A 24529-nucleotide genomic window follows, 5' to 3' on the forward strand; every position below is an offset into this window, starting at 1 on the left:
TCTTGACTATGAACTGATCTATTGAGTTGACTATAGATTAATTTATAGTCTAGACTACAGACTGATCTTTAGTCTTGGCTATAGACTACAGTCTTCCTATTTAATCCTAATTGATTTTGATCTTCTTGACTATAGATTGATCTACAGTTTTGACTACTTATAGACTGATTCATAGATAGATAGATTCATCTAGAGGCTATAAACCGATCTATATTTCTGACTATAGACTGATCTATAGTCTTGACTTTAGACTGAACTATAGTCTTGACTATAGACTGAACAGTAGTCTTGACTATAGACTGATCTATAGTCTTGACTATAGACTAAACTATAGAATTGACTATAGACTGAAATATAGTCTTGAATCTAGACTGAACTATATTCTTGACTATAGACTGAACTATAGTCTTGACTATAGACTGAACTATAGTCTTGACTATGGACTGAACTATAGTCTTGACTATGGACTGAACTATAGTCTTGACTATGGACTGAGCTATAGTCTTGACTAATGACTATTGACTATTGATCTATAGTCTAGACTGATCACTATAGACTGATCTGTGGTCTTGACTATAGACTGAAACATAGTGTTGAATTTTCTTGACCATAGACTGATCTATAATCATGACTGTAGACTGATCTGTAGTCCTGACTATAGACTGATCTATAGTCTTAACTATAGGCTATGTATTCTGCAGTTTTTTTGTTCATTTTGATTTTGAACTCATCACTTAAGTATCTTTAAATGTTAGTCTCATACATATCTTGACTATAAACCGATCTATATTGTTGACTATAGACAGATCTATAGTCTTGAATATAGACTGAACTATAGTCTTCACTATAGACTGAACTATAGTCTTCACTATAGACTGAACTATAGTCTTGACTATTGTCTGATATGTAGTCTTGTTTAAAGACTGGCCTATAGTCTTGACTATAGACTGATCTATAATATTGACTACAGGCTGATCTATTGTCTTGACTATAGACTGATCTATAGCATTGACCATAATTTGGTCTATAGTCTAGACTATAGACTGATCTATAGTCTAGACTGATCTATAGTTTTGACTGATCTATAATCTTGACTGTAGACTGATCTTAACTATAGGCTAATTTATAGTCTTGACTATAGACTGATCTATAGTAAGTAATATAGACTTATCAACAATCGACTAAGTCTATATATTGATATGTAGTGTTGACTATAAACTGATCTATAGTCGTGACTAAAGACTGATTTATGTATATATATGAAGACTGATCTATAGTCTTGAATATAGACTTGAATATAGTCTTGATTATAGACACATCTATAGTATTAACTAAAGATTGATCTGTAGACAGATCTTTATTCTTAGGTGTAGAATATTATTTTGTATCGACTGATCTGTAGCTTTGACAAAAGACTAATTAGTAATCTTCATTAAAGACTGATCTTAACTTTCAACTATTGACTGATCAATAGTCTTGATTAAAAACTGATCTATAGAGATTGATCTTCACTTCAAAGTGATCTATACTGGTCTACACGGATGGCCATAGAATGATCTATGGTTTTGCTTTTGGAACAGTAGTTTTCTTTAAAGACCGATCTATAGTATTGACCGTAGGCTGATCTGTACTGTCTGATCTATTAACTGATATTTATCTTAACTAGAGAATTACCCTTTTTAAATAAAAATACCAAGTTTGATTTAGTTTGTAGTTTTTTTCAATCTCAATTTTATGAGATATTTTATTTTATTTTTTTTTCAAACATCCTTCTTTTCTTTATACATTCTTATTTTGATTATGTTGCTTAACAAAATAAAAATTATTTGGTAGAACAGAAGATTCCATATGTTCTAAAGAAAATAATTTTTCCTTTAAAACAAATGAAATTTAATTATAAGCTAAATTAAATTAAACTAAAGAACTAATTGTTAATTTTAATTTTTGTTTCAAATTAACAATTAGTTTAATCTCTTTTTGTGTAAATACATTAACAAGTCTTAAATAATAAATTATTTTATTACGCTTTTTCTCTAACTGGACGAGTTATTAGCACGAGGTTAACTAAAACAAAATCAAATACCTTTTTAAACTCTTTGAAGGAAGAGGAGGAGCTGAAAAGGCATTGGTTGTTAAGGCCTTTTGCAAAGAGAAGAAGGTTTTGGTTTTGTGTGTTATAAGTTAAATAAGCTTTAAACAAGTGTTAGTTTTATAATTTAAAGTTGACATTACTTTTTTTTTCTAGTTTCTTAACTTAAAGTATTATATTTGTTATTTACAATAAGCTGTAGATAGTAATTAGAGTTAAATTACTTAAATTATTTTATAATAATTAAATTTCAGAGAAATTAATTAAAACTTAAAGAATACTATGGGAGTTATGATTTTCGGTTAATATGAAGAAAGTGTTAAAGTTTTGTATGAAAGTTAGTAAGTTTTAACGAAAAGAAGTATTAAGAGTTTTAAACGTAAACCCTAGAAGTTTTGTTAGGATTTTTACTTAAAGTTGTATTAGTTAGTTTGTGTTTAATATCACTTAGTTTTAAACTAATTTTAAATATTTAATCGTTTCAGTTTTAATCACATCATTAATCCTTTAAACGTTAGCTAGATCGCTTGTATATACTTTCATCTTCTTTTCGCCATTCTTACCTATTTTGACACTCTCTCTCTCTTTAAAAATCTCTCTCTCAATACCTATCACATAATCACAAATAATGCTCTCTGAGGTTTCTCTATTACACTGAGACACTCTTATCAGACGGAATTTCATTAGTGATGCTGTAATGGGAGTAGAAAGAAAAAAAAAGAAAAGAATTCATATTAATTATAATTTAAACTTAATGATGAGCATGATAATATAAAGAATGTGAGTAATCATGACTATGATCCACCTCTGATAATTCTTCATGACTTTCAGATTTGTATTCCTCTTGAGATTCATATTCGGCATGTTTATATTCTTCGGATGGTTTATATTCCTCTTCTTCATGTTGATATTCCTCTATCTGTTTATGATCACCGTATTCTTCATGTTTATATTCTCCTTCTTGTTGGTGTGCTATGTGCTCGTGTTCATGTTCGTGCTCGTTATGATCTTCGTGGTAATCTTCGTGTTCATGTTCTTCTTTAAGTTCAACTTTCTTGTAATGGAATTCGGGTTCTTTGTAGGGGAAGTGTTTTTCATGGTATTCGGGTACATGTTTTTCTATATGTACCGGCACAGGTTTATCATAAGGTACCTTAACGGGATAAGGTACATGTTTCTCAATTTTAACTGGCACTTCCTTGACAACTGGATAAGGTGCTGGCACCTTAACCTTGACTTCATAGGGTACTGGTTTCTCAACATGTACAGGCACTGGACGATCATAGGGCACATGTACTGGTACTGGCACTTTCTTGATAACTGGTATAGGCACTGGTTTTTCAACATGATAGGGTACTGGTTTGTCCACATGATAGGGCACTGGCTTATCATAATGCACCTCAACGGGATAATGTTCAATCTTCTCTACAGGATATGGCTTGTCAACGGCTACATGTACGGCAACGGGATAAGGCACTCTCTTTACGACCGGATAAGGAGCAGGTACATGCACTTTAACCGGTACATGTACTTTCTTCTCAACGGGATATGGTGCTGGTACGTGTACTTTAACGGGCACTGGACGATCATAGTGCACATGTACTGGATAGGGTACCTTCTTTTCAACGGGATACGGTTGTGGCACTTCATAGGGTACTTTAATGATTTCCTTAACCTCGTAGGGCACATGCTTTACAACCGGATATGGTTTGGGTATTTTGACCTCATAGGGCACGTGGACCTCTTTCTCCACCGGTACATGTACATATTTCTCTACGGGATAAGGTACGGGTATCTTTTTTACCACTGTTATGGTTTTTTCATGATGCACTGGATAGTGATGATAATGATGGGCATCATATTTATGATGATAATCACCAAAGTGCAGACCACGTTTTGGCTTGGCAGAATCTTCAGATTCTTCTTTGCCATCAGCGGATTTTTCAGCTTCTTTTTTCTCTTCTTCAGGTTCGACTTTTTTCTCTTCAGCTCCTGCTGGTTTCTTTTCATCTTCGGCGCGCGTGCTGGTGGTTACTACGAGGAGGACCACCGCAAGCAGAAATGCGGTTCGCTGAGGGGAAGAGGGGTGGGAGAGAGAGAGAGAGAAAATAAGTATGTGTTTTATATGATTTCTGGGGTATGATAATAAAAAGCAAATTTTAGGAAATCTTTAGTAAAAGCAAAGTCAAGACTATATCAGTCTATAGACCAGACTATGGATCAGTCTATAGTCATGACTATGGATCAGTCTATAGTCAAGGCTATAGATCAGTCTATAGTCAAGACTATAGATTAGTCTATAGTCAAGACTATAGATCAGTCTATAGTCAAGACTATAGATCAGTCTATAGTCAAGGCTATAGATCAGTCTATAGTCAAGGCTATAGATCAGTCTATAGTCCAGACCATATATTAGTCTATATTCAAGATCAGTCTATAGTCAAGGCTATAGATTCGTCTGTAGTCAGGACCATAGATAAGTCTATATTCAAGACTATAGATCAGTCTATAGCCAAAGCTATCTATAGTCAAGACTATAGATCAGTCTATAGTCAAGACTAGAGATCAGTCTATAGTCAAGGCTATAGATCAGTCTATAGTCAAGACTAGAGATCAGTCTATAGTCAAGACTATAGCTCAGTCCACAGTCAAGACTATAGATCAGTCTATATTCAAGACTATAGATCAGTCTATAGTCAAGACTATAGATCAGTCTATAGTCAAGGCTATAGATCAGTCTATAGTCAAGGCTATAGATCAGTCTATAGTCAAGACTGTGGAGCAATTCATAGTCAAGACTACAGATAAGTCTATAGTCAAGACTATAGATCAGTCTATAGACCATTCTATAGTCAAGACTGTACATCAGTCTATAGTCAAGACTATAGATCAGTCTATAGTCAAGACTATAGATCAGTCTATAGTCAAGTCTATAGATCAGTCTATAGTCAAGACTACAGACTTTACTCAAAGCTATTGATCATAGATCAATACTTAATCAAGATCACTTAATAGTCAGGACTATAGATACGTTTCTATTCAAGCCTATTGTTCATTGTATAGCCAAGACTGTAGTCAAGATCAGTCAAGATCAATCAAGATCACTCTCTCATTTAAAGTGGGGCCACTGAAAGTAGGTCAAACATTTGTTTAAATCTCTTAAATTTCGTTTTGATTTTATATTTAGAATAAATATAAAAGAAATTATAAATTGACCTTGAAATTTGTTGACTTTGTTTGATCAAATAGTGTGTGATCTTTTTCATTATACTTTTGTTTGTTTTATTTTCTTTAAGCCAAGAATAAATGAATAATAAATTGACCTTGAAATATTGAACCTATTTTTGTTGATTTTTTTTTTGTTATAGTAAACCATTGTTACACTTTATTGACAGTGAATAACCGGCTCTTTTTTTTTTTCTTGCTTGTCATGGTAGATATTTTGATTGGGGAGTAGAGATCAATCTTTAGTGGAAGACGACTTGTTTTTTGAAGTAGTAAAGGACTTTTAGTCCTTTAAACTGCAGATCTTAGTTAAACTATGACTTTTGTTAATTTTTGCAATCTTTAGCTTAAGCAGATTTCTGTTTTCAATTTGACACACTTTTCTTTTAAAAAGGATCCTTTGTACATCCTTTTCAGCAAAAGTTTTTAGATATTTTTCTTAATTTTTATTTATGTTGTTTTTCAAATTTAGGGATTTGCTTAAGTTTTTTCACTTTTTTACACTTTTAAAGTCCTTAAGGACTTTACTCACCATCAACTGCATGGCGTTGATTTTAAGTTTTTTTACTTTTTCGTTAAAAAGAACTGATTTAAATTTATAATCCAAGGGTTTTTTGTTGAAAATTAAGGTAATCCACAATATCCAGGCTAAAGGCACCAAAACACACATGAAAATATAGAGAAAAAACAAAAGACTTAGAAAACGAACTTTTTTTTTTGTGGGCGAGAAAAACACTTTTCTTTATGAAGACTTTTTTAAAACTTTTCTTTAATTACTTTTTACGTCCGAGCCGCACGCAAACTGTAAGGAACGCACACGTAGTGTGTAGGAAAATTTAAAGAAACTTTACTTAGCTATGCTGTGTATAGCTGCACAATAAACAATTTAATGATAACAACTCAACGCCGAGCATTTACTTTTATACCATCGACATCTATTGATTGATCGTACGTAGTACTAGGCTAAAGAAACAGAAAAATCGAAAAACTCCAAAAAAAAACTCTAAACCATAAAATGTAAGACGAAAGTTAAACCGCTCAAGTTGCTTTCAAATAAAAACAAAACATAAGCGGACAGACAGACAGTTAGACCGACCGAAATCAACACTCAAACTTACAAATGTGTTGAAAACGAATTTTTTTTTGCATTTTGTGTAAAACACAACATTTTCCAGTAAAAATTTGAGAGTCTACAAATTAGTATTACGAACGAAACATTACTCTTATCCAACAGCTCAGCACCTTGGCTCCTCTCAAGCATATGCCTGTGTTTAATATTGTTTGTTATGGGGGGCCCCCCTGTTCATATACATATGTACATTCTCTTTCAATGGGCCTTTTGCTTGGTTTTGAATTTTACTTGATTTGAATTTTATACTTCCGTTGGTCGTCGTTTGGTTTCTTTTCGTTTTTTCATGATTATTATAAAACAGTTTTTTTGTTCGTTCGTTCGTTTGTTCGTTCGTTTGCCTTTTACTATTTTATTGGATCAGTTGTGGGGTATAGTTTTTCTTTTCCTTGGGTTTCTTTAGTTACCTTATATTGTTTGTTTATCTAAGAGCAGCCCAAACAAAACAAACAAACAAATTAGTTACATATTTCTAAGTTCTTGTAAATTTAAGCTCTACATCAGCTCTATGTTAGTGTAACTTGATCAGTGTTTACTATATCGTCATCATTACTTACGATTACAACATCTTTATTCAGTGTGTACTAGTGACTGGTTTTATATTTAGCAAGAGGCTTTTCGACAATGACTTTTGCATTTTCATTTCCTCGATGTTGTGGTAGTCTGTTTTTTTTTGCATAATGCTCTGCAATAACTGCAAAAAAACGTTAATTTTCTAGGAAAATTTTTCACAAATTGTTGGCTTCATAATTTCTAACTAAGACATCATAATTATTGAAATAATTGCAACAAAGTTGCTTTTTTTGTAATTTTCTTTTTAATTGTGATTCATTGAAGATTGACTAATTGAAAAAAAAAACTAGTTGCAATAATAACAGACAATAGAATTTGATGAAAATTGAAAATTTTAGTGAAAATTCTAAATCTTAGTAAATATTCGAAATAGCTGTGAAAATTCAATATTTTAATGAAAATTTGAAATTTCAATAAAAATTCGAAATTTTAGTGAAAATTCGAAATTTTAGTGAATTTGATAAAAATTCAAAATTTTTGTAAAAATTCAAAATTTTTGTAAAAATTCAAAATTTTTGTAAAAATTCAAAATTTTTGTAAAAATTCAAAATTTTCTAGAAAATTCAAAATTTTAGTGAAAATTCAAAATTTTAGAGGAATTTTGAAATTTTAGTAAATATTTGAAATAGTAGTGAAAATTCATCATTTGAATGAAAATTTAGAAATTTTAATAAAAATTCGAAATTTTAGTGAAAATTCGAAATTTCTGTGAAAATTCGAAATTTCAATAAAAAATACCAAATTTTAGTTAAATTTCAAATTTCAGTAAAAATTAGATATGTTTATAGACGAGTCTATAGACATGTTCATAGACGAGTCTGCAGTCCGTAGACTAGTTTATATATGAGTCTAAAGACAAGTTTATAGACGATTCTATATGCGAGTCTATAGACAAGTTTATAGTCTGTAGACAACTTTATATAAGTATTCGAGTCTATAGAAAAGTTATAGACGATTATCTAGAAAAGTTTATAGACGAGTCTATAGACAAGTTTATAGACAAGTTTATAGACAAGTCTATAGACAAGCTTATAGACGAGTCTGTACACAAGTTTATAGACTAGTCTATAGACAAGTTTATAGACGAGTCTATAGACAAGTTTATAGACGAGTCTATAGTCAAGTTTATAGACGAGTCTGTAGTCAAGTTTATAGACAAGTTTATTGACGAGTCTATAGACTAGTCTATAGACAATTTTAAAGACGAGTCTATAGACAAGTTAATACACGAGTCTATAGGCAAGTTTGTAAACTAGTCTATAGACAAGTTTATAATGATTTTGTAGACAAGTTTATGGACGAGATGATAACTATATAGACGATTCCATACACAAGTTATGGACAAGTTTATAGACGAGGCTGTAGTCTGTAGACACGTTTATATATGTGTCTATAGATAATTTTATATATATATTAGTTTATAGACTATTCCTTAGACAAGTTTATAGATGAGTTCATAGATAAGATTATCGACGAGTCTGTAGACAAGTTTATAGACGAGCCTATAGACAAGTTTATAGGCTAGTCTATAGAAAAGTTTATAGACGAGTCTATAGACAAGTTTATGGACTAGTCTATTGACAAGTTTATAAACGAGTTTATATACAAGTTTATTGACGAGTCTTTATATAGTATACTTATAGATGAAAAGTTTATAGACGAGTCTATAGACAAGTTTATAGACGAGTCTGTAGTCTGTATACAAGTTTTTGTATGAGTCTATAGACAAGTTTATATAGATAAGTTTATAGACGAGTCCATAGACAAGTTTATCGAGGAGTCATAGACAAGTTTATAGACTAGTCTAAAGAAAAGTTTATAGATGAGTCTATAGACAAGTTTATAGACAATTCTATAGACAAGTTTATGGACGAGTCTATAGACTAGTTTGTAGACGAGTCTATAGACTAGTTTGTAGACGAGTCTATAGAAAAGTTTATAGACGAGTCTATAGACAAGTTTATGGACTAGTCTATAGACAAGTTTATAAACGAGTCTATATACAAGTTTATAGACGAGTCTATATACAAGTTTATAGACGAGTCCGTAGTCTGTAGACAAGTTTTTATATGAGTCTATAGACAAGTTTATATAGATGAGTTTATAGACGAGTCCATAGACAAGTTAATCGACGAGTCATAGACAAATTTATGGACGAGTTTATACATAGTATGTTTATATATGAGTCCATAGACAAGTTTATAAACGAGTCTATAGAAAAGTTTATAGACGAGTCTATAGACAAGTTTATAGACGAGCCCATAGACAAGTTTATCGACGAGTAATAGACAAGTTTATAGACGATTCTATAGACAAGTTTATGGACGAGTCTATAAACAAGTTTATAGACGAGTCTGTAGACTAGTTTATAGACTAGTCTATAGGCTAGTTTATAGACGAGTCTATAGGCTAGTTTATAGGCGAGTCTATAGGCTACTTTATAGGCGAGTCTATAGACAAGTATATAGACAAGTTTATAGACGAGTCTACAGACTAGTTTGTAGACGAGTCTATAGACTAGTTTGTAGACGATTCTACAGGCAAGTTTATAGACGAATCTATAGAAAAGTTTATAGACAAGTTAATAGGCGAGTCAATAGACATGTTTATAGACGAAACTATAGACAGGTTTGTAAACGATTCTATAGACAAGTTTATGAACTAGTCTATAGACAAGTTTATAAATGATTCTATAGACAATTTTATGGACAAGTCTATAGAGACTATAGTTTATAGACTAGTCTATAGACAAGTTTATAGACATGTTTATAGACGTGTCTGTAGACATATTTATAGACGAGTCTACAGACAAGTTCATAGAGGAGTCTATAGACAAGTTTATAGACTGGTCTGTAGTTTATGGATGAGTCTATAGACATGTTTATAAACGAGAGATACAAGTTTGTAAACGATTCTATAGACAAGTTTATGAACTAGTCTATAGACAAGTTTATAAATGATTCTATAGACAATTTTATGGACGAGTCTATAGAGTCTATAGTTTATAGACTAGTCTATAGACAAGTTTATAGACATGTTTATAGACGTGTCGTAGACATATTTATAGACGAGTCTACAGACAAGTTTATAGCGAGTCTATGGACATGTTTATGGACGAGTCTATAGACAAGTTTATAGACGAGTCTATAGACAAGTTTATAGACGAGTCTTATAGAGTCAATGGAAAAGTTTAATGAGTCTATAGACAATTCTGTAGTCGAAACTAAAGGTAATTCTATAGTTTAATCTAAAAGCGAATCTCAACCTTAAACTTTAGACGAGACTATGGTCCAAAGAGACTTTATACGACGAGACTTTATACTCGACAATGCTATTGAATGACTTATTACCGTGAAAAAGTCGAACTATTGTAAAGCTAAAGTCATAAATGCATATTTTCAAAAAATTATTTTTATACCTTTTATGTTAAACATTCTTTAACTACAACTTGTTGACATGACATTTTCAACTTAAAATAAAAATATATGTTAATTTGTTTTTATTAGTTGTTAACTTGCAAGAAGTTTTTTTTTTATTTGTTTATTTATTTTATTTTTATATATATTTTTTTTTAGTTTTAATCTTTATTTTTATAGACAAATTACAACATCTACTGGCTTTTTTTTTTATTATTTCATTCATTCAATAAAATACTAAATAAAATAAGTATGTTAATTTGAAACATTTATAAGAAGACAGGCATTGTTCAGTTTTCTATAATTTATGTGATTTGATTTAATTTTTATATAAAATAATAAAATAAATAATATTAACTAAATATCAATACATATAAAAAAAATTTGTTTGCATTTAAATATATCTTTTCATTGAAATTTTAAAATTTGTTTTGCATTAAATAACTGCCACATTTTTCTTTGTAATGATAAATTATAGTTTTGGCACAATTAAAACCACCTTCTTTTGTATGGGGGGACGGTATTTATTTTGTAGCCTTCAGTTGTGGAAAAAATAAACAAACTAACCGATTACTGTGCTGTATACTATATATTCAGTTTATTAGATTAAACAGAACTGTTTGTTGCAGTGGGGAGTTTGCTTTGTTTTTTCTTTGCGGAAAGTTAAAAGATTTTTTTTTTATAATAATAATTATAATCGTTAGTTGTTGCATTATTTATTACCTTTTAAAAGAAAGACAGTTTTACTTTCATTTAATAAACATTTTAATGATGTGTTTTTGTTATGTTTTTCAATATTTTTCAAGCTGTTGTTTAAGAGCAAATTGTGTTAATTTGTACTAAAGAGTAACTGATACGCGGAAATGTTAGAAATTGGCTTTATGATCTCTTTTATAGCAAGTTTCCAGTTTGTAGGCGAGTTTTTAGACTAGTTTTTACAAGAGACTATAGCGAAGATTGTAGTCAAGTCTTTAGACGAGTTTTTAGTCGAGATTAAAGATCAGTTTATATATAAATCTACATGCTATTTTTAAATCGAGTGTAGGCTATAAATGTGCTTTTAGACGAGTTTATAAACGAGTTAATCGACGAGTTTATAGACGAGTTTATAAACGAGTTAATAGACGAGTTTATAGACGAGTTTATAGACGAGTTTATAAACGAGTTAATAGACGAGTTTATAAATGAGTTAATAGACGAGTTTATAAACGAGTTAATAGACGAGTTTATAAACGAGTTATAGACGAGTTTATAAACGAGTTATAGACGAGTTTATAAACGAGTTATAGACGAGTCGAGTCTATAGACAAGTTTATAGGCGAGTTAATAGACGAGTCTATAGACAAGCTTATAGGCGAATCTAAAGACGAGTTTATAAGCGAGTCAATAGATGAGTTTATAGACGAGTCAATAAACAAGTTTATATACGAATCAATATCCGAGTTTATAGGCGAGTTAATAGACGAGATTATAGACGAGTCAATAGACACGTTGATAAACAAGTTTATATGCGGATCTATAGATGAGTTTATAGCCGAATCTATAGACGAGTTTATAGTCGAGTTAATAGACGAGTTTATAGACGAGTCTATAGACAAGTTTAAGACAAGTCAATAGACTAGTTATATTCGAATCTATAGACGAGTTTATAGGCGAGTTAATAGATGAGTTTATTGTCGAGTTTATTTTCGAGTTTATTGTCGAGTTTATAGACGAGTTTATAGACAAGCTTATAGGCGAGTCTGTAGGCAAGTTTATCGACGAGTCATAGACAAGTTTATGGACGAGTTTATAGACTAGTCTATAGAAATGTTTATAGATGAGTCTATAGACAAGTTTATAGACGATTCTATAGACGAGTCTATAGACAAGTTTATAGACGAATCCATAGACAAGTTTATCGACAAGTCATAGACAAGTTTATGGACGAGTTTATAGACTAGTCTATAGAAAAGTTTATAGATGAGACTATAGACAAGTTTATAGACGATTCTATAGACAAGTTCATAGGCGAGTCTGTAGGCAAGTTTATCGACGAGTCATAGACAAGTTTATGGACGAGTTTATAGACTAGTCTATAGAAGAGTTTATAGATGAGTTTATAGACAAGTTTATAGACGATTCTATAGACGAGTCTATAGACAAGTTTATAGGCGAGTCCATAGACAAGTTTATCGACGAGTCATAGACAAGTTTATGGACGAGTTTATAGACTGGTCTATAGAAAAGTTTATAGATGAGTCTATAGACAAGTTTATAGACGAATCTATAGACGAGTTTATAGTCGAGTTAATAGTCGAGTTTATAGACGAGTTTATAGTCGAAGTTTAAGAAGAGTCAACAGACTAGTTATATTCGAATCTATATGCGAGTTAATAGACGAGTTTATTTTCGAGTTTATAGACGAGTTTATAGACAAGCTTATAAGCGAGTCTGTAGGTAAGTTAATAGACGTGCTTATAGACTAGGCTACTAGTCTACAGGCAAGTCTATAGGCGATTTAATAGACGAGAACAATTTTATAATTTGCATACGAGATTTTAATCGAGTTTATAGATAACTCAGTGCAAGCAACTGTAGACGAGTTTATAGTGCAGACAATAAACGAGTTTTTAGACGAATCGACCTACTGATAAATGAGTTTATAGACGAGTATATAGACTGGTGTATTAAAGAATCTATAGACGAGTGTATAAACGAGTCTGTAGACGATATTATAATGTGTCTTTAGATAAGATTTTAGACGACTTTATAGACCTTTTTATGGAAGAGTCTATAGACGAATTTAAAGACAATTCTATAGAGGAGTCTATAGAATACTTTATCAACTAGTTAATATACGAGTTTACACACTCGTCTATAGACTGGCTTACAAACCAATCTATAGACGAATATATAGACGAAACTATAGACGAAACTATAGACGAGTTAATAGTGCAAAATATAGATGAGTTTATCGAGTTTATAAATAAAATATATTAAACCATAAAATCAAAATCTTTTACAAAAATAGTAACTTCATTGTTTATATATAAATAAAAGATAATAAGATGATATGTCATTGATACAGGGTCATTTAAATACAACGTAGTATTTTTTCTTTAACACTACCATAACCGGGGTTTGAACAATTTTTCTAAAACAAGGTTTTATATGGAAATAAGTAAAAAGGATAGTCGGATGAGGCCGACCATATGATACTCTATACCAGTTATGAGTATATCTAAAATGTGTATAATTTCTAATAATAATGCATTTATGTTGAAGAGGGGGACTTTGCAAGGGGTTAAAAAAGGGCCGTTCATTACGAAATTTTGCAGTATCATTTATGCTTGTATAAAACGAATAATTTTGAGTCGATTGGTATACTTACAGGAGCATTAATTCTATGCGTTACAAGCAACAGCACAAATCCAATATACTCGCCATACTAAAGTGGTGTAGGGTATAAAAATGGGTCGATACTCAAAAAATAAAGACCTAAGAACACCAAATCGGAAGGTCAATTTGTATGGGGGATAGGTTAATGATGCGATTTCAACCATTCCATCTGTATACTTTATATAATGTTGGGTTTAAGACCAATATGTTTGTGCGCTACAAACATCAGTAGAAACGCATAATACTCTCCCTACTATAGTCGTGTAGGTTATAAAAATCTCAGTTCATATTTTTAAAGAAGAATTGTAAAAGTCCCATTTTAGAGATAAAAAGTACGAAAAAGTACTATTTGAGTAACAAAAAAGTTCCGGCTAAAGATTTAGGTAAGGTTAGTTAGTTAGATAATTAGTTAGTTAGTTAGTTAGTTAGTTAGTTAGTTACTTAGTTAGTTAGTTAGTTAGTTAGTTAGTTAGTTAGTTAGTTAGTTAGTTAGTTAGTTCGTTAGTTAGTTAGTTAGTTAGTTAGTTAGTTAGTAGTTAGTTTGTTAGTTAGTTAGTTAGTTAGTTAGTTAGTTAGTTAGTAGTTAGTTAGTTAGTTAGTTAGTTAGTTAGTTAGTAGTTAGTTAGTTAGTTAGTTAGTTAGTAGTTAGTTAGTTAGTTAGTTAGTTAGTTAGTTAGTTAGTTAGTTAGTTAGTTAGTTAGTTAGTTAGTTAGTTAGTTAGTTAGTTAGTTAGTTAGTTAGTTAGTTAGTTAGTTAGTTAGTTAGTTAGTTAGTTAGTTAGTTAGTTAGTAGTTAGTTAGTTAGTTAGTTAGTTAGTTAGTTAGTTAGTTAGTTAGTTAGTTAGTTAGTAGTTAGTTAGTTAGTTAGTAGTTAGTTAGTTAGTTAGTAGTAGTTAGTTAGTTAGTTAGTTAGTTAGTTAGTTAGTTAGTTAGTTAGTTAGTTAGTTAGTTAGTTAGTTAGTTAGTTAGTTAGTTAGTTAGTTAGTTAGTTAGTTAGTTAGTTAGTTAGTTAGTTAGTTAGTTAGTTAGTTAGTTAGTTAGTTAGTTAGTTAGTTAGTTAGTTAGTTAGTTAGTTAGTTAGTTAGTTAGTTAGTTAGTTAGTTAGTTAGTTAGTTAGTTAGTTAGTTAGTTAGTTAGTTAGTTAGTTAGTTAGTTAGTTAGTTAGTTAGTTAGTTAGTAGTTAGTTAGTTAGTTAGTTAGTAGTTAGTAGTTAGTTAGTTAGTTAGTTAGTTAGTTAGTTAGTTAGTTAGTAGTTAGTTAGTTAGTTAGTTAGTTAGTTAGTTAGTTAGTTAGTTAGTAGTAGTTAGTTAGTTAGTTAGTTAGTTAGTTAGTTAGTTAGTTAGTTAGTTAGTTAGTTAGTTAGTAGTTAGTTAGTTAGTTAGTTAGTTAGTTAGTTAGTTAGTTAGTTAGTTAGTTAGTTAGTTAGTTAGTTAGTTAGTTAGTTAGTTAGTTAGTTAGTTAGTTAGTTAGTTAGTTAGTTAGTTAGTTAGTTAGTTAGTTAGTTAGTTAGTTAGTTAGTAGTAGTTAGTTAGTTAGTTAGTTAGTTAGTTAGTTAGTAGTTAGTTAGTTAGTTAGTTAGTTAGTTAGTTAGTTAGTTAGTTAGTTAGTAGTTAGTAGTTAGTAGTTAGTTAGTAGTTAGTTAGTTAGTTAGTTAGTTAGTTAGTTAGTTAGTTAGTTAGTTAGTTAGTTAGTTAGTTAGTTAGTTAGTTAGTTAGTTAGTTAGTTAGTTAGTTAGTTAGTTAGTTAGTTAGTTAGTTAGTTAGTTAGTTAGTAGTTAGTTAGTTAGTTAGTTAGTTAGTAGTTAGTTAGTTAGTTAGTTAGTTAGTTAGTTAGTTAGTTAGTTAGTTAGTTAGTAGTTAGTTAGTTAGTTAGTTAGTTAGTTAGTTAGTTAGTTAGTTAGTTAGTTAGTTAGTTAGTTAGTTAGTTAGTTAGTTAGTTAGTTAGTTAGTTAGTTAGTTAGTAGTTAGTAGTTAGTTAGTTAGTTAGTTAGTTAGTTAGTTAGTTAGTTAGTAGTTAGTTAGTTAGTTAGTTGTTAGTTAGTTAGTTAGTTAGTTAGTTAGTTAGTTAGTTAGTTAGTTAGTTAGTTAGTTAGTTAGTTAGTTAGTTAGTTAGTTAGTTAGTTAGTTAGTAGTTAGTTAGTTAGTTAGTTAGTTAGTTAGTTAGTTAGTTAGTTAGTTAGTTAGTTAGTTAGTTAGTTAGTTAGTTAGTTAGTTAGTTAGTAGTTAGTAGTAGTTAGTTAGTTAGTTAGTTAGTTAGTAGTTAGTTAGTTAGTTAGTTAGTTAGTTAGTTAGTTAGTTAGTTAGTTAGTTAGTTAGTTAGTTAGTTAGTTAGTTAGTTAGTTAGTTAGTTAGTTAGTTAGTTAGTTAGTTAGTTAGTTAGTTAGTTAGTTAGTTAGTTAGTTAGTTAGTTAGTTAGTTAGTTAGTTAGTTAGTTAGTAGTTAGTTAGTTAGTTAGTTAGTTAGTTAGTTAGTTAGTAGTTAGTTAGTTAGTTAGTTAGTTAGTTAGTTAGTTAGTTAGTTAGTTAGTTAGTTAGTTAGTTAGTTAGTTTTAATTACTTATATGGCCCACAAAACGTTCAAGTACAAGATTGCTCCTTGCCTACCACTGACGTTAAGTATATCAGGTGATTATTGATTGTTAAAGTGAGCTCTCTAATTGAGTTTGTTTGTGTATTGATTATGCATGTGTGTGTTTACGTTTGTGTAAAACTAAGAGAGAAATTCATTTTATGCATCACCTCTTTGCCTATCTTCGATCTAAAACAAACCTGCAGCTGAGGTGTTTACAGTTCTATAATTATTTTTGGTTATTTATTATTTATGTAAGTTTGATTTCTCTTACGCTTTTGAATGCTCTCTTTGCCTAGCTCTGATCTAAAACTATCGTGATGGCTAGAGTTATTGGCCTTTGATATTCTATCATTTTCTATGTTTGTTGTTTATGTATTACTTTATTAATAATGCATGTGTAAGCACTCATGCATGTGTAAGTGCAAGAGAGAGCTCTTTAACTACTGTTGTTCTAAAGCAATCGGTTGTTCTCATTTTCCCTTTGTTTGTTTGATTTTCGTATTAAAATAAAACTCATTTTAAAAAATTTTCGTTTGTGTTTTTTAATCTCAATTACTTGAATCATTTATTTCAATATTATACATCCTTCTTCTTTATACATCTTCTTCATACTTCTAGTTATTTTCATTTTGTTTTCACAACTAAAAAATATTTGGTAAAATAGAAATTTCTTTATATATATATATCAAGTGTTTCTGTACAGTTGCTTTAACAAATGATGATGATCAATAATTATAATACAATTTGTTTTTTATATATAAAAAAAGAACTATACATAAAACATTTTAATAATATAATATAAAAAATTATGATTAAGCTAATAAATAGCTAAACTAAGCTAAAAAAAATATATTTAACAAAATAATAAACAAAAAAATAAAAATTATTTAAATGTTTTTTAACCTTTTGAGGGGGGGAAAGGAAAAAAAAAACAATTAAAATAAATCTCTTTAAAATTATTTTAAAAATTATACACAAGTCTTATAAATTATATAGAGTGTGTGTTGTTGTTGTTGGTTTTTTTCAAACAATTATGAACACTGGACGGCACGAAGGAGATTAACTACGTTAAAAATGTTAACCATTTCAAAACTTTTTTAAATTTAACACGGAGGAAGAGGAGGAGCTGTTAAGTGGCCAGATGTTGTGAGGCCCATTAAAAAAGAGAAGAAGTTGTGGGCATTTTTGCACGTAACTGATCTGCCAAATTAGTGCCAAGTTGACATCTTTTTTTTTATAATATTTTTTTTGTAGTTTTTTTCATATAAAAGTAAAAAATACATACATAAGTAATATACAACATTTGCTATATAAAAAAAGAAAAACAATTATGGCTTAAAATCTAGAAAATTATAAAAACTTATATATAGGTTACATGTTCTGGTTAGTTATCGGTCGTTTTTTTTTTATAATATTATATGGTAAGGGGGGGTTAATTTCAAAGTTAAAATGTTTTTAAAAGGTTGTTGCAATTAACGAAAAGGAGAGTGTTATTTAAGCCAATAGACCCTTAATGGAACAAAATTGAGTTAAGAGTCTACATTATATACTTATAATATATAATAGATTTTTTTTTTGTAAATTTCTTTTTTTTTCTATATAAATTTAACTTAAATCCGTTAATTAATTTGAGGCCTTTATCACTTAGTTTTTTTATATAATTAATTACATACATTTACATCAATTTAATCACATCGTTAATCCATTAAACGTAAGCATTTATCAATTTCATTTAACAATCTCTCACTCGCTCTCACTTTTCGCCTTCGCTCTCACACTAACTATTTTTTTAAGTCCGTCTCTTTTATTCTTTATACTCTCAGTCTCTCTCTATATACCAATCACAAAATCACATATGACGCTCTCTGAAGTTCTCTCTCTCTTTGTTTTGTTTTTTTTTTATAAAATATTTTGCAAATGTGGGAGATATCAGACGTTTACTTGTGATGCTGTAAAGGGAGTAAAAAAAGAGAAAAAAAAAAGATTTTGATATTAGTTAAAAATTACTTAATAATGACCATGATAAGAATGAGAAAAATGATGGCTTAGATCCACCTCATGTCCTTCATGTCCTTGATATTCCTCTTGATGATGAGAGATGGGTTCATGATGTTCATGATGTTCGATTTTCTTGTAATGGAATTCGGGTTCTTTGTAGCTGATGTGTTTCTCATGGTATTCGGGTACATGCTTTTCAATGTGTACGGCTACGGGTTTCTCTACGGGCACCTTAACGGGATAGGGTACATGTTTCTCAATTTTAACTGGGATTTCCTTGACAACGGGATAGGGTGCAGGTACGGGCACCTTAACTTCATAGGGTACTGGTTTCTCAACATGTACAGGCACTGGACGATCATAAGGCACATGCACTGGAACGGGTACTTTCTTGATAACGGGCACTGGTACTGGTTTTTCAACATGATAGGGCACTGGTTTGTCCACATGATAAGGTACTGGTTTATCGACGGGTACTTTGACGGGATAGTGTACAACCTTTTCGACGGGATATGGCTTGTCGACATGAACATGTACTTTAACGGGATAAGGCACCTTCTTTTCGACTGGATAAGGAGCGGGCACATGTACTTTAACGGGTACATGTACTTTCTTCTCTACTGGATATGGTGCTGGTACGTAAACCTTAACGGGCACTGGACGATCATAGGGCACATGTACGGGATAGGGGATTTTCTTTTCAACTGGATAAGGAGCTGGCACCTCATGGGGCACTTTAACGATTTCCTTAACTTCATAAGGTACATGCTTGACTACCGGATATGGTTTGGGCACTTTCACCTTAACGGGTACATGCACCTGTTTCTCTACGGGTACATGTACATGTTTAACCACTGGATATGGTTCGGGTACTTTCTTAATGATCGTTAAAGTTTTCTCCTCATGTATGGGATAATGATGGTGATGATGATAGTCTTCGAAGTGGTGTAGGCCACGTTTTGTCTTAGTGGTCTCATCGTTGGCATCGGCTGATTTTTCAGCTTCTGCTGGTTTCGGTTCGACTTTCTTTTCCTCAGCTCCGGCAGCTTGCTTTTCTTCTTCGGCATGTGCATAAGTGGTGGCTACGAGTAGGACCACTGCGAGCAGATATGCTGTTCGCTGTGGTTGGAGAAGTGTTCGAAAATGGAAATGAGAGAAGAGAAAGGAAAAGTTAATTTAGTAACTAAGAGAGAAACAATATTTAAAATTTAAAAAAAATAAGAGAACAAAGAAGAGAAAACATAAGTTCACAAAAAGCTTTATAATAAGCTCTGTTGCTTTCAAATTATTAAAGCTTTTGCATGTATAGAGAACAATCTAATCAGAGATATCATATTTGTATTCTCTCTTAATGTGTGTTTTTGAGATAGTTATAATTAAGTGAGATTTCTCTCATCGCTACTATGAAATCTCTCTCATACACTGACGTATTCTCTTGAGTAAAGTTTGTAAGTGAATTTGCTTTAAAGTGAGAGAGAAAAAGTTAAGCTCTCTCGCTGGTTTTATGCAAGGAAACACTTAAGCTAACAAAAGATTTCTTTATCTAGCTTTGTATTAAATAAAATTAGTTCTCTCAACACTACTTTGAAAGCTCTCTTATACACTGGCGTCTGCTCTTGCGTTAAATTGTAAAGTTTGTTATACTCTACCGATCATTGTAGTATTTTCCATACATCATTGGCTTGACCTTGGCAAAGAAAAATTCCTATTAAGGAAGTTTTACAAATGTTGTAATTGTTTTGGAATCTTAAATGGAAAAATGTTTAAAGATCAATGGCAGCAGAACAAGCTACAATCTACTTTAAACATTTACGGTTTATCTTGTATAAAGTCTTAACATTTCCTTTATTTTAGTTTATATTTTTATTTTTAATTGTTTATTAAGTAATTTCCCATAATATTTACTTGTTATGGTATATTCACATTAACAAATTTAAGGAAGATAGCGTGACTAAAGCTTTTGGAAAATGTTATTTATTTTTGTATTATATAAACATTTCATTTATTTTTAATTTGATCTGTGGAAAACCTTGAAAAATTAAATAACTATTGGTTTAAAAATGGAGAAGGCGTAAAAGTTTAAATAAAAGTTTTGCTATAGTTTGAAACGATTTGTTGAAATGAAGTCTCTATTCCATAAAAGGTTCCTTTTGGTTTGGTTTTCGAATTTAAAACTGTTTACAAGAAACTATATTAAACTGTCTCTCTAAGAAATTTAGCTCTAGAGCTCTGCCGATTACATTGCGCTTTGAAACTTTTTAAAGCTTTAAACAGAGCTATTGAAAAAACTTTCAAAACTTTAACTAATAAATTTTGTGTAAGAAACTGTTTCTTGAAAAGAAGTGATTTTCTCACTCTTATTTGTTTAAATTATTAAACTTGAGAGAGAAGAGTGCAACTTTAAAGAGAGCATCTATCATTTATCACTCTCATTCTCTCTTTCTATGGCTGTTTTCAATTGAAACTTTTCAAACTTGAGAGAAAAGAGGGTAAATTTAAAGAAAACTTCTAGAACAGTGATAGGCAAAGAGCAGCAATGTAGCTCTCGTATTATATGCATACGTGTGAAATCAAAAGTGCAGAAATGCTATTAAAAGAGCTTTTCTGCGTAAGGTTGATCTAAAAGCTAAAAGCTTTCAAACCCGAGAGAAAATGGTCCATATTTAATTAGACGTAGATGTAGAACAGTGATAGGCAGAGTGTAAAAATTTAGCTCTCTGACTGCTTTTTTTGATTTTTATACATGTGTGAACGTATTATAATCAAGAGCGCAAGAAAGCTCTTAAGAGAGCTTTTTGCTTAACTTAAATTGAAAATTTTAAAAACTTGAAAGAAAAAAGTATAAATTTAATGAAAGCATCTAGAACTGTGATAGGCAGAGAGTAAAAAATGTGTTCACTAACAGCTTTTATTTGCTCTTTATAAGTATGAACGTATTATATAAATACGCGTGAGATCAAGAGTGCAAGAAAGCCCATTTTGCGTAGAGCTTTTTGCGTAACTCTGATCTACTTCACTAACAGCTTTTGTTTGCTCTTTATATAACTATGAATGTATTATATACATACGTGTGTGATCATGAGTTCAAGAAAGCCCTTTTTGCGTAAAGCTGACAGCTATAGAAAGAGCATTCTTTGAATTGAACTGTTTTAATCTAAGATAGCCAAACATATCTATAGTGTTTTGCACAGGCGTAATCTCTTATAGGTTTTCAAAATGAAATTAAAACTTTTAGAGAGCTCATTTAGAACACTCTCTTTATATCTGCTTCGTGTTGAAAAGTTTCCATATACATTCTAATTCAGACTTATTGACACTGTTCTAGAGAGGGAGAGAAACTGATTATAGAAATAGAGTGTTATCACTTAAGCGAACATAAGTATGAAGCAGAGGTTATCTTTAAGATATTGAAATTGAAGCTTTTATAGGCTTTTTATCTCTCTTGAAAAGTTTCTATTTGTATGAAAACAAATATATTCAGTTGGAGAGCTTATTTTTCGTTATCTTTAGAAGCCTGTTTTAAATTGACATTTGTTCAATCTTCATCTAATATTTTTTGCAAACTGGAGAGAAAGGTGTTGAGCTTTTAAAGAGAACATACAAGTGCAGAATGCTTTTAAGCTTTTAAATCAATCTTAGAGCTTAAAGAGCTTTCCTGATTTCAGAGAGCTCATTTAGAACTTTCAGTTCATATCAGTTTGAAACACGTTTATCCTGCGTTCAAAACAAAAACGGCAATAAGCTTTAGACTAGAGGTAGGTAAAAATGAGTTTCTCTCTCTCTCTTCATATGTAAGCTTTAGTTGGTTGACGTCTCATCTACTTTTTTTTCTTGCTTTTACACTAATGTAAGCTGTAGCTGATGAAAATTTAAGCTTTATTACGAAATGAGTTTAAACTTCAGAGAACACAAACTGTTTATATGTTTTGACTGTGTTCAACACATAAATGGAAATAAGCTTTAGGTCAAAGGTAGATAAAAAGCTCTCTAATGAGTTGTTCTCTTGCTTGTACAAGTATGAAAGTTGATGAAAATCTAAGCTTTTTTGCTCTTACTGTTACATTTATGTAAGCTTTAGCTGATAGAAAATTATGTTTAAATTTCAGAGAACACAAACCATTTATAAGTTTTAACTGTGTTCAAAACATAAACTGAAATAAGCTTTAGATCAGAGTTCGATAAAAAGCTTTCTAATGAATTGTTCTCTTGCTTTTACAATTATATAAGCTTTGATTGAAATCTAAGCTACTTTACTCTCTTGCTTTAACAGTTATATAAACTTTAGCTGATGATTATTTTAAGCTTTTAAAAGCTCTAATTTCTCTCTTATTGCTTTCACGCTTATGTAAGCTTTAGTTGATTGAAATCTAAGCTACTTTTATCTCTTATTTAAACACTTATATAAGCTTTAGTTAAAGGAAATTTTAAGCTTGAAAAAGCTCGAATTTCTCTCTTATTGCTTTCACGCGTATGTAAGCTATAGTTGATTGTCTGTCTGTCTTTCTGTCTGTCTTTAGTTTAAAGGATTCAATTTTTCTCTTAACTTTGTAAGTTTTTATTATTTAACAAAAGTTTGTTTTAAAAAACAGGACTTAAGCTTACATAAGTCTTAACAAACATGTTTGGTAACAATATATGTTTTTCTTTAATGTATTACATCATCTCAACTAGTTGTTTTAAGGCAAAAATGTTGCAGTTTTTATATATTTTTTTTTATAAAGTTGATAAGGCGTAACTTGTTAATTGCATTAATAATTTTGTAATATTTGAATATTGAAGCTTTTTTTTATTGTGTGTGTGAAAGACAATTAACTATGTTATGAGAGTATTAAATAATGTTTATGACTTTAATGTTATAACATTTATTTAGTTAAATGAGGATTTTTTATGGACGTTTTTTTCGTGTTTTGTTTAGTGGGTTAATAAAATTTTTATATTGGGTTGAGTAAGACTATAAAATTTGGAAGATTTTGTTAAATAGTTTTTGTTAGAAGGGGGTTGGCATTGTTATTAATTTTAAAAAATCTGGTAATAGAAGTTTTGAGGGATTTGAAATTTGGGGCAATTTTAACGTTTTATACCAAAAATTGTAAGTTTTTTAGAAAGCTTTGTAGTAGATTTAAAGGATAGTTTTGATATAAAAAGTTTAAGGATATTTTGAATAGAAAATATAGTGGATTTTGCTCTGAAAATCTAAGCCAATTTGCTGATCAGAATATTAGATCTTGTTTAAGTTTCAAGACTTCTTTTTAAGAACCAAAATGTGTTCTAAAAGGTTTATGTGGGTTATTAAGTTTATTTGGCTAAATAGTTAAAAGCTTTTAATCCTTTTTACAAATTAATCTAAACATTATCCGGAGCAATTTTTTAAGCATTTCACTAGGAAAATCAGCAGATTTGCAGCTTTTCTTTTGGGAAAATCATTAAAAACGCACTTAAACCTTTTTGCACATAAGACTTGTTAAAGCAGCGATATGTTATTCAGAACATTTTGTATATATTATTGTTCTTATTTATAGAAATTTCTAATATTTCAGAAGGAAAACTGTTGGTATTTGTATGATAAAGTTCTAGTTCTGAAAGCACTTATTTTCTTATTTAAATTTAGTTTTTTGAAATTTTTTGTTAAAAAGGTTTTCATATTTTATGTTCCAATTTTTTGGGGTTTTTGACATATTTTTGCACTTTTTGTTATACTTTAAAGTTCTTTAAATTGTTCTTGTTTTTTCTAGAATTTTTTTAAAACACTTTTCTTTAAGATTTCTTTCCATTATTTTACTCACCATCAACTTCATAGTGTTGATTGTTTTTTGGTTTAAAAATAAACTTAAAAATTGATTAAATAATCCTTTGAACTAAAAGCAACTGCTGCTGGTTGTTGTTTTAAAAGTAATCCACAATATCCTTAAATTTGGTACAGGCTGTTTACAACAAACACACACAAACAAACACATGAAAATAGAGAAGAAAAAACAAAAGACTTAGGAAACAAACTTTATTTTCAATATATATTTTTTTTTACTTTTTATGTCCGAGCCGCACGTAAACGCAAGGAAACGCACACGTTTATTAAAAAAAAGGAAAAGCTGTGCTTAAGTGGCTATGTGGTGTATAGCTGCACAGTTAACGGTTAAATGATCAACTCAAAG

The 24529-nt window shown here is 30.3% G+C and overlaps 2 protein-coding genes across 3 annotated transcripts; both read right to left on the reverse strand.

Moving 5' to 3' along the window:
• Nucleotides 1-1706: 1706 nt before the first annotated feature.
• On the reverse strand, nt 1707-5858 carry LOC119606340 (extensin-like). Its single transcript, XM_037959793.1, has 3 exons — nt 5847-5858; nt 2895-4160; nt 1707-2781 (listed from the first exon to the last, which is right to left on the reverse strand). The coding sequence occupies exons 1-3, from the start codon at nt 5856-5858 to the stop codon at nt 2773-2775; spliced, it is 1287 nt and encodes a 428-aa protein (XP_037815721.1). The 3' UTR covers nt 1707-2772.
• Nucleotides 5859-16908: 11050 nt separating this feature from the next.
• Nucleotides 16909-24524, reverse strand: LOC119606346 (proline-rich protein 4-like). 2 transcript variants are annotated; one of them, XM_037959800.1, is made up of 4 exons: nt 24403-24524; nt 24164-24301; nt 18438-19499; nt 16909-18331 (listed from the first exon to the last, which is right to left on the reverse strand). In XM_037959800.1, exons 2-4 carry the CDS (start codon nt 24173-24175, stop codon nt 18320-18322), a joined length of 1086 nt encoding a protein of 361 aa, XP_037815728.1. In that variant the 5' UTR covers nt 24176-24301; nt 24403-24524; the 3' UTR covers nt 16909-18319. The 2 variants fall into 2 exon arrangements, with proteins under 2 accessions (XP_037815728.1, XP_037815727.1); XM_037959799.1 differs by having other exon boundaries at nt 16909-19499.
• Between the last annotated feature and the right edge of the window lie 5 nt (nt 24525-24529).

Source organism: Lucilia sericata, unplaced genomic scaffold, assembly GCF_015586225.1.
Source record: "Lucilia sericata isolate MDLA Ls3-8-SP2 unplaced genomic scaffold, ASM1558622v1 Contig000573F_arrow, whole genome shotgun sequence".
Lineage (NCBI taxonomy): Eukaryota > Metazoa > Arthropoda > Insecta > Diptera > Calliphoridae > Lucilia > Lucilia sericata.